At 43.9% G+C, this 10,793-nt stretch overlaps 1 protein-coding gene across 1 annotated transcript in view; it reads left to right on the top strand.

Annotated features, from left to right (window-relative positions):
- Nucleotides 1–10,793, top strand: part of C3H2orf42 (chromosome 3 C2orf42 homolog) — a 31,868-nt gene that overhangs the window by 971 nt on the left and 20,104 nt on the right. Inside the window, exons 2-4 of the mRNA XM_059258135.1 lie at nt 401–1,235; nt 1,661–1,771; nt 6,362–6,466. Coding sequence (XP_059114118.1) covers nt 413–1,235; nt 1,661–1,771; nt 6,362–6,466 — 1,039 coding nt within the window. The 5' untranslated portion in view covers nt 401–412. The remainder of the gene's footprint in view (nt 1–400; nt 1,236–1,660; nt 1,772–6,361; nt 6,467–10,793) is intronic.

The following is a 10,793-nucleotide window of genomic DNA, read 5'->3' as shown; positions in this document are numbered from 1 at the left end:
CTCACAGAGATCCACCTGCCTCTGCCTCCTGAGTGCTGGGATTAAAGGTGTGTGCCACCATGCCTGGCATCAGTCTGTTTTCTTATAGAACCCAGGACCACCAGCCCAGGGATGGCACCACCCACAATGGGCTGGGCCCTCCCCCATCAATCACTAATTAAGAAAATGCCTTACAGCCAGATATTATAAAGGCATTTTCTCAATTGAGGTTCCCTCCTTTCAGGTAACTCTAGCTTGTGTCAAGTGGAAATTACCCAGCACAGCTACATTTTTACAAGCCAGTCTGAGCTACAAAATGAGATCCGATGTCAAAAATAAATAGAAATCCCTCCCTCTCTTTTTCTCTCTCTCAATGTTATCTTTGGGTGAATGTATTCTGCTGATGGTCTTGTCTTTCTAGGGACTGTGAACAATGGAACCAAACTCTCAGAGGACTAAAGTCCCAGCTTTCTTATCTGACTTGGGGAAGGCCACATTGAGGGGAATCAGGAAGTGTCCCCGATGTGGTACGTACAATGGAACCCGTGGGTTGAGCTGTAAGAACAAGACATGCGGAACCATATTTCGCTATGGTGCCCGGAAGCAGCCTAGTATTGAAGCTGTCAAAATCATCACAGGCTCTGATCTACAGGTCTACTCTGTGCGGCAAAGAGACCGGGGCCCTGACTACCGATGCTTTGTGGAGCTAGGTGTTTCAGAGACGACAATCCAGACAGTGGATGGGACAATCATCACTCAGCTGAGCTCTGGCCGGTGTTATGTCCCCTCATGTTTGAAAGCTGCCACTCAAGGCATGGTGGAAAACCAATGTCAGCACATCAAGCTAGCAGTTAACTGCCAGGCAGAGGCTACCCCTCTGACTCTGAAGAGTTCAGTCCTGAATGCTATGCAGGCCTCCCCAGAAACCAAACAGACCATCTGGCAGTTGGCCACAGAACCTACGGGTCCTCTGGTACAGAGAGTCACTAAAAACATCATGGTAGTGAAATGCAAGACAAGCCAAAAGCACAGCTTGGGCTACTTGCACACATCCTTCACGCAGAAAATCAGCTCCAGAAGCCTGCCAGAGCGCCGCTTCTTCTGCTCCTGCCAGACTCTGAAGTCACACAAGTCCAGCGTCCCCAAGGCTGAGGCAGCCCCGAGGTGTATCCACTTCTTTGCCTGCCTCTGTGCCTTTGCCAGTGATGAAACATTGGCTCAGGAATTCTCGGACTTCCTAAGTCTTGATGCCAGCGGTAGGTGGGAAGATTGACAGTTATTCAGTTGTTCTAAGATGGCAGTGAAGGCGTTCCACTGATGCCTTTGGAACTTGTCCTAACAGCCCTTAAAATCAGGTGCTAGATAGAACAGATGCATAGCACTCCTTTTTCTTTTTTGGTGTGTGTGTGTGTGTGTGTGTGTGTGTGTGTGTGTGTGCTGGAGATGGGACCCAGAGCCTTATACATTCTAAGCAAGCACTCTCCTTCCGAGCCGCTTCCCTGCTCCTAAATAGATCACAGTGTTTGGGAGAGTTCTTTCAAGTAACATATTTTACTTGAGGCAACTGGTCTTTTTTTTTTTTTTTTCTGGAGTCAGGTTTTTTATGAACTATTTTTTCTGTAGTTAGGGGCCCATAATTTCTTTTGGATAGTAATCATAATTCAGAAACTTTTTTTTTAAGGTCTTAAAGAACTAATTGTGCCCCAGTTAGGCTGCCACTCAGAATCATCTGTCTCAGCTTGTGAATCTGCTACCCCTAAGCCACGGAAGAGGAAGAAGGAGGAAGTGTCTGGTGAGACAGTTTCACTTATTTCTTTGGTGTTTGGAGATTGTCTTTTGTCTTTCACTGAGTCTGAAGAATTGTGGGAAAGGACTTTTGTTCTTTGGTTTTGTTTTGTTTTTTTAGATTTTTTTTTTTTTAAAGATTTATTTATTTATTACATATAGTGTTCTGCCTGCATGTATGTCTGCAGGCCAGAAGAGAGCACCAGATCTCATTATAGGTGGTTGTGAGCCACCATGTGGCTGCTGGGAATTGAACTCAGGACCTCTGGAAGAGCAGTCAGTGCTCTTAACCTCTGAGCCATCTCTCCAGCCCCTAGATTTTATTTTTGTTTTTGTTTTTCGAGACAGGGTTTCTCTGGGTAGCCCTGACTGTCTTGGAACTCCCTCTGTAGACCAGACTGGCCTTGATGAACTCAGAGATACACCTGTCTCTGCCTCTCATGCTGGGATTAAAGGCGTGCGATATCACTGCCCTGCTAGGACTCTTGTTCAGAACAATTTATTTTTTTAAAGTATGGGCCAGGCCTGTTGGTACATTCTAGAAGCAGAGGTGGGTAGATCTTGAGTTTGAGGACAGTCTGATCTACCTAAAGAGTTCCAAGCCAGCCTCGGCTATGTAGTGAAACCCTATATCAAAAAAACCAAAACAACGGCCGGGCGGTGGTGGCGCACGCCTTTAATCCCAGCACTCGGGAGGCAGAGCCAGGCGGATCTCTGTGAGTTCGAGGCCAGCCTGGGCTACCAAGTGAGTTCCAGGAAAGGCGCAAAAGCTACAACAAAAACCACACTGTGTATTGGTAGTGTAGTTCATTGGTAGAGTACTTGCTTAGCATGGACAAAGTCCCCAACACCAAACAGCTTATTATAATGGAAATTGGGAGGTGGACACTGGTGGATCCTGGGAATGTGTTGACAAGTTAACTAGCCAAATGGAGATCTTCAGGTCCAGTGTGTAGTCAGAAGGTTTCTCCAGTCCCACCCAGCCTGCGGTCCCACAGATACATAAAATAATTACTCAGAGGTTTATATTAATTACCAATTGCATAGCGTATGGCAGGCTTCTTGCTAGCTAGCTCTTAAAGCTTAAATTAATCCATTTCTATTAATCTATGTTTTGCCATGTGTTCCATGGCTTACCTGTCTGCTGGCATGTTGTTCCTTGGGCAGCAGGCTGACGTCTCTCTGCCTCTCTGTTCTTTACCTGTCTGCTTAGATTTCTTGCTTGGCTATATCCTGACTCACCATAGGCCAGAGTAGCTTCTTTCTTGACCAATCATAGCAAAACATATTCTCAGCAGAAAGACATCCCACAACACCAGTGAGAGACCCTTCTCATGGGATTATGGTAGACAGCAGTACAGGAAGGTAGCCAACATCCTGTTCTGGCTGCCACATTTTTACACACAAAAGTGCTCACCCCACCACCACCTGATGTTGCAGTGTGTCATGGCATGGGTGTGTGGGTTCACTCGGATCCATGGGAAGAAGACTCAAACGGACCTTAAGAATGAATTTAGCCTTTGGCGGCTGCAGGGGAATCCAACCTCTGAGGACTGAAGCACTTTTCCTTCGCCCTGGGCATTTTTATTTTCTCTCTACAGTTTAGTCAGTTAATTTCCGTATCTTCAAAACAACCCGAGAGGAGCTCCCAAAGATACAATGCCAAGTGCAAATTCCTCGATTTCTCAGGTACCACCGTTTTCCAAGTTTCCTGAACCAAGTTTTGTTTTTTGTTTTTTTTTTTAAAGATTTATTTATTATGTATACAGTGTTTTGTCTGCATGTATGACTACAGGCCAGAAGAGGGCACCAGATCTTGTTACAGATGGTTGTGAGCCACCATGTGGTTGCTGGGAATTGAACTCAGGACCTCTGGAAGAACAGTCAGTGCTCTTAACCTCTGAGCCATCTCTCCAGCCCCCCTGAACCAAGTTTTGTAAAGGCCTTTAATCCTCAGGAGACTCCCAGACAAGATTCACAAAGGATGGATTAGGGCTAGATGCTACTCTCTGGAACCAAGCCAGGAGTAGCTCAGCAGGAATGCAGCCACAACCTGACACATACATACACAACAAACAATAAATAAACTGGCTGTAGTAGTATATGTAAGTAATCCCAACACTTAAAGGTGGAGACTAGAGGATCAGGATTAAAGTCATCCTTAGCTATGTAGCAAGTGAGGCCATCTTGAGCTACACTGTCTCAAAAACAACCAAACAAAAATCAAAGAAATATCTCGAAACTATCCATAGAGAAGAAAATGGAGGAGAGCTCACCAGGAAGTATGTTGGTTATCAAAGAGATGAAAACGGTGGGTAGATTCTTTTGCCCCACTTCTGTTTGCAGCCTCAATCTCTCATAAACAGCAGGAAAAGTTACAGTTTGGTGGTTAAAGGTTAATACTGGTTCCTTCTAGAAACTAAAGCTATCCTGGATATTAACAAAGACTATGTTTTAGATGCTTTAGAAATTATTATCAAATCAAGTTTTATAATTTTAAAGAATTTAAAATGATATTTTTTGGTTTGATTTTGTTTTGGTTTTGGTTTTTTTTTTCTTTTCTTTTTTTTTTTTTTTTTCAAGACAGAGTTTCTCTGTGTAACTTTGGAGCCTGCACTGGAACTCACTCTGTAGTCCAGGATGGCCATGAGCTCACAGAGATCCACCTGCCTCTGCCTCTTGGGTACTGACATTAAAGGCGTGCGCCACCACTGCCCAGTTTAAAATGATATTTTATTTTATGTGTGTCTTGCCTGTATGTATACATATACATGTATGTATATTCATGTGTTTTTGTGCACCATGGATGTATCTGGTACCTGAGGAGGCCAGAGAATATGGAATACCCTGGAACTGCAGTCACAAGAGGTATGAGCCACCGTGCGGGTGCTGGGAACTAAATCCGGTTCCTCTGCAAGAGCAGCCAGTGCTCTTAACTGCAGAGCCGTTGCTCTAGCCCCAGGTTTGCAGGCTTCTTTTAAGATTATCTCCAGGGCTGGAGAGATGGCTCAGAGGTTAAAAGCACTGACTGCTCTTCCAGAGGTCCTGAGTTCAATTCCCAGCACCCGCATGGTGGCTCACAACCAACTGTAATGAGATCTGGTGCCCTCTTCTGGCCTGCAGGTGTATATGCAGACAGAATGCTGTATACATAATAAATAAATCAATCTTTAAAAAAAAAAGATCTCTAGAAGATAGCTCAGTGGGTAAAGGCTCATGCTATCATGCCTGAAGACCTGAGTAATTGAGGTCAATCCCTGGGACCCACATGATGGAAAGAAAGAGCTAACTCCCATAAATTATCCTCTGACCTCTGCATGTGCCCTGTGGCACACCCATACACACACATAAAAATAAATAAATAAATAAAAATGTTGAGGGCTGGAGAGATGGCTCAGCAGTTAAGAGCACTGGGTGCTCTGGAAGGGGTCCCACGGCCAGTTCCCAAGGACCCACATGGCAGCTCACAACTGTGTGTAACTCAAATTCCAAAGGATCTGGCATCCTCACACATATATACATGAAGGTAAAAACACTAATGCACATTAAAATAAAAAAAAATACATCTTTAAAAATCAATAAAGATGTAACAATAAAATTATTTTTTCCTACTGTGTGTGTGTGTGTGTGTGTGTGTGTGTGTATGTATGTATGTGTATGTATGTTCTTGGGTGGAGGTTGGTTCACTCCTTCCAGTATGTGGGTCTCAGGATCTTCAGGCTTGACAACATGTACCTTTCTCCATTGAGCCATCTTACTTGCCTGCAGACTTTGCCTGGAGAGTGGTAGGCTGGGACTGACATTTTTGAGACAGGGTCTCACATAGCTGAGTCTAATGAACTTACTATGTAGCTGAGAAGACCTTTAACTCCTGATCTTCCTGCCTCTACCTCCCAAGTGCTAAGATTACATACCTGGGCTGGGCGGTGGTGGCATGTGCCTTTAATCTCAGCACTTGGGAGGCAGAGGCTGGTGGATCTCTGAGTTCGAGGCCAGCCTGGTCTATAGAGCGAGTTCCAGGACAGGCTCCAAAAGCTACACAGAGAAACTCTGTCTTGGGGGGGGGGGGGGGGGGGAGAATTACATACTCGGCTGCAGAAATGATGTCATGCTTTATTTTGTTTTGGTTTTTAGTTTTTAGTTTGTTTTTTTGTTCTTTGTTTTTTGTTTGTTTTTGTTGTTGTTGTTTTTGGTTTTTTGGTTTGTTTGTTTTTTGTTGTTTTTTTTTTGAGACAGGGTTTCTGTGTATCCCTGGCTGTCCTGAAACTAGCTCTGACCTCAAACTTAATCTGCCTGCCTCTGCCTCCTGAGTGCTGGGAATAAAGGCATGAGTCACCACCGCCTGACTTCGTTTTGTTTTTTTGAGACAGGATCTCCTAAACCCCAGGCTAGCCATGCTGTGGAGGATGACCTTGACTTAATTCTTCTGCCTCCACTTCCTGATTGCTGGGATTACAGGCTTAGACCACCACCCCCAGTTTAATGGGGCACAGAGCTCAGTCCAGGGCTTAGCACATGTTAGTCATGTGCTCCACCAGCTGAGTTGCACCCCAGTTCCTAGGCATGTGTTCAGTATTATAACCGATTCGTGATCTAGGTTCACAGGTGAACAGCTCACTGATGCCTCAAGACGCAGTAAACAGCAATGTAAGGAAGAGTGGCCTGAAAAAGCCTGTGGTTGCCGCTTCACTAAAGAGACAGGGTAAGTTTCCCTTCCTAGAAGGGGCTTCATGGGTAGAATACTATCCAGAGGTGTCTAAAGGAATAATCCAAAGAAATGTTGTGTGTTGTCTCCTGTGTTGTGTCGCTAACATAAACAACAGCAGTGGATGGAGTCACAGTAGCTGAGGTCTCTCCTGTTCTCCCAGGTTCAAATCATGCTCAAAACTATGCTAGGATGGAAAGATGGTCCAGCAGTTAAAACAGTTTGCTGCTGTCATGAGTTTGGATCCCAGGACTCTCTTAAGCAGCTCACAAGCACCTGTAACTCTAGCTCCAAGGGATCTTATATGTCTTCTGGTCTTGGAAAAACACATACACACAAAAATAAAACAATCTCAAGGCTAAAGAGATGGCTCAACAGTTTACAGCTCTTTCAGGGGAACTGGGTTCAATTCCTAGCACCTACTTCAAGCAGCTCACAACTGTAACTCAGTATGTAGACCAACCTGGTTCTGGACTTGTGATTCAACTTCAAAAGTAGCTCCAGCTCCAGCAGATTCAGTACCCTCTCCAGCCTCCAAGCACACTGAGCAGGCACATGGCGCATATTACATACGTGTAAAAAAAGAAATAAATCTCTAAATGTATTATGTTATTATTTAGTTTGTCTATATACACCTGTTGTTTTGCCTGCATGTGTGTCTGTGCCTGCATTCAGTGACCTCAGAGGCCAAAAGAGGTTGTTGGATACCACTGAGACTCGAGTTACAGACAGTTGTGAGCTGTAGTGTGGGTGCTGGGAATGGAACCTGGCTTCTTTAGAAGAGCAGCCAGTGCTCCTAACTGCTGAGCCATTACTCCAGCTCCTAAAATAAATTTAAAAATAATAAATTATGCTGCCTATATAGTGGTGTACTCCTGCAGTCCCAGTACTCAGGAAGTAGAGGTAGAAGTATCACTATAGTTCAAAGCCATCCTGGTCTGCACACTGGGTTCCAGGCCAGGCAGGGCTACATGCAAGACCTTACTTAAAGAGCCAAGATGAGATAATAATAATAATAACAACGCTAAATCTATAATCACAAAGACAGGATGGATCAGCGCTTGCCAGGGTTAGCGGGAAGGTGTCTTGCAGTGGAAGCGGTTTTGTCTTGACTGTGGCTGAACATAGATAGGATGCAGAGCTGTGTGCACCCACCACACGGTATGGGAAGCTGGTGAGGGGCAGATGAGGCCATTGGGTTGTCCATGTCATTTTCTCTAGTGAGTTATTCTGTACATTATAAAATGTTACTCTGGGGAACCTAGGTGATGGGAATACAAGCTCTTGGGGTTTTGTTGTTTTACGTTTTGAGACTGGGTCTCACTGTGTAGCCCAGTATGGCTTCAAACTGCAGATCTTATTGCTTTAGACTCCTGAGTACTTGGGTTATAGGTGCACACTATCACACCCAGGAAAGCTTTGTATTCCCTACAACTGTATAAGAACATAAGAACAAAAAGCTGTATATATTCATTTAAAGAAAAAACTTTAAAATTACTGAAAACAATTTGGTTTTGTTTTTTGAGACGGGGTTGTTCTGTGTAGCCCTGGTTGTCCTGAAATTCACTCTGTAGACCAGGCTGTAACAAACTTTTTTGTCTGCTGCCAGCTCACAAAGAAGGACATGGAAACTTCTTATTAATTATGAAAGCTTGGCCTTTAGTTTAGGCTTGTCTCAACTAGGTCTTATAACTTAACCCATTTATATTAATCTACATTCTGTCACTTTTTTTTTTTTTTTTGAGACAGGGTTTCTCTGTATACTTTTGATGCCTGTCCTGGAATTCGCTCTATAGACCAGGCTGGCCTTGAACTCACAGAGATCCGCCTGGTTCTGCCTCCAGAGTACTGGGATTAAAGGCATGTGCTACCACTGCCCAGCTATTTCCAATGGCTCAGTCATTAAAGGCTAGGTTCACAACCAAAAACATTTCTTTTTTTTTTAAATAATTTATTTTATATGCATTGGTGTGAAGGTGTCAGATCACCTAGAACTGGAGTTACAGACAGTTGTGAACTGCCATGTGGGTGCTGAGATTTGAACCTGGGTCTCTTCGAAGACCAGCCAGTGCTCTTAACCGCTGAGCCATATCTTCAGCCCCAATTCTCTTACATTTCATTACCTTTCTTCCATCTTGCACCTCCTATTTCCTTTCCATGTCTGGCTGGCAACTCCACCTTTCTTCTTCCCAGGGTTCTCTCTCTGCCCAGAAGTCCCACCTATACCTCCTGCCTAGCTATTGGCCGTTCAGCTTTTTATTACACCAATCACAACAACACATCTTCACACAGTGTAAATATCCCACAACATTAGGCTGACTTCAAACTCAGATGTTTGATGCCTCTGCCTCCCAAGTACTAGGATTAAAGGCATATGCTACTACCACCTGTGAAAACAAAATCTTTGTTTTGGTTTGCTTTTTTGTTCTTGTTGTTGTTGTTGTTTTTCCCCCGAGACAGGGTTTCTCTGTGTAGCCCTGGCATCTTGGAACTCACTCTGTAGCCCAGGCTGGCCTCGAACTCATAGAGATCCAAGTGCTGGGATTAAAGGTGTGCGCTACCACTGCCCGGAGGCAGGATTTTTTTCAAGAGAGGATTTCTCTGTGTAACAGTCCTAGCTCTTCTGGAACTAGCTTTGGAGACCAGGCTGGCCTGGAACTCACAGATATCTACCTGCCTCTGCCTCCCAGGTACTGATATTAAAGGTGTGTGCCACCACTGCCCACCTGGCTAAAAACAAAATTTTTAAAGCTCTAAGTTATATCTTTTTTTTTTTTTGTTTGCTTTTGTGATGTAAAGGATTGGACCAGGGCCTCAAGTATGCTAGGCATGTGTACTCACACTGAGCCCCATATACTCCCAGATCTTTATTCTGGCCCCATTAATTTCCATCCCTTGTTACTATATTTCTCAGTTGTTTTCTCCAAGGCTTCAAGATTTTACCATTTTCTTTTATTTGATAATAAGTCTTTTGCATTTCTGAATACAAACATTTATAGTTAAGTGTGAAGATACCATAGCAACTCAGAGTGAATGACCTTTTTTTTTTTTAAGATTTATTAATTTATTATGTATACAGTATTCTGCCTGCATGTGTCCCTGCAGGCCAGAAGAGGGCACCAGATCTCATTACAAGTGGTTGTGAGCCACCGTGTGGTTGCTGGGAATTGAACTCAGGACCTCTGGAAGAGCAGTCTTAACCACTGAGCCATCTCTCCAGCCCCGAATGACTTCTCTTAAGTGGCGTGCTCAACTTTTTTTTTTTTTTTTTTTTTTTTTTTTTGGAGCTGAGGACCGAACCCAGGGCCTTGTGCTTGCTAGGCAAGCACTCTACCACTGAGCTAAATCTCCAACCCCAATGTGCTCAACTTTTTGTTTCATTATTTTTTATTACTATTTTTATTTAATGTGAATAGGCATTTGCATGTATGTATGTCTGTGTAAAATGTACATGCCTAATGCCTGCAGAGGCCAGAAGGGGCATCGGATCCCTTTGGAACTGGAATTATAAACAATTTTAAGCTGCCATGTGGGTCCTGGGAATCAAACCCTGGTCTTCAAGAGCAACCAGTGTTCTTAACCTCTGAGCCATCTCTCCAGACCTTGGTTTGGCTTGATTTGGTTTTGAGACAGAGTCTCACTGTATAGCCCTTAGCTGTCATGGAACTTGATATGTAGACCAGGCTGGCCCTGAACTCACAGAAATCCACCTGCTTCTGACTCCTGAGTACTAGGATTAAAGGCATGGGCCACTACACCTGGCTGTTCAGCCTATTTTTCTCAGAACTCACTGTGTAGCCGTGGATAGCCCTGAGCTCCTCCTGCTCCTCCTACCTCTGCTTCCCAAATGCTGGCATTATAGGCAGACATCACCACTCCTGGCCTCTGTACCAGTCTTAGTAGGAAACAGAGAGCTTCATTACTGAGAGAATTTGTGTTAGGCAAATACATACTCAGAAATAGGAGTAATTTCTATAAGAGGGTATAGGATCCCTTGGAACTAAAATTACACCTGATGTGGATGCTGGGATCAGAATTAGAGTGCTCCAGAAGATGAGCAATTTTCTCAACTGCTAAGTCATCTTTCTAGCCCGTGATTAACAGTCTTAAACCTATTGGTCTTAAGGGCTTGCATTCATTTTTGCAAATGAATGTACTTTTGTTCTTTTGAGACAGGTTCTCATGTAACCCAGGCTGGCCTCAAGCTTACTGTGTAACCCAAGTGTGCCTGGAACTTATCATTATCCTGCCTCTACCTCCTAGGTGCTGGGATTACAAGGATATACCATCATGCCCAGTATAAATGGATTTTTTTTTTTTTTAA

The sequence above is a fragment of the Peromyscus eremicus genome, chromosome 3 (assembly GCF_949786415.1).
Source record: "Peromyscus eremicus chromosome 3, PerEre_H2_v1, whole genome shotgun sequence".
Classification (NCBI taxonomy): domain Eukaryota; kingdom Metazoa; phylum Chordata; class Mammalia; order Rodentia; family Cricetidae; genus Peromyscus; species Peromyscus eremicus.
This window is presented reverse-complemented; position numbering and strand designations above follow the sequence as displayed.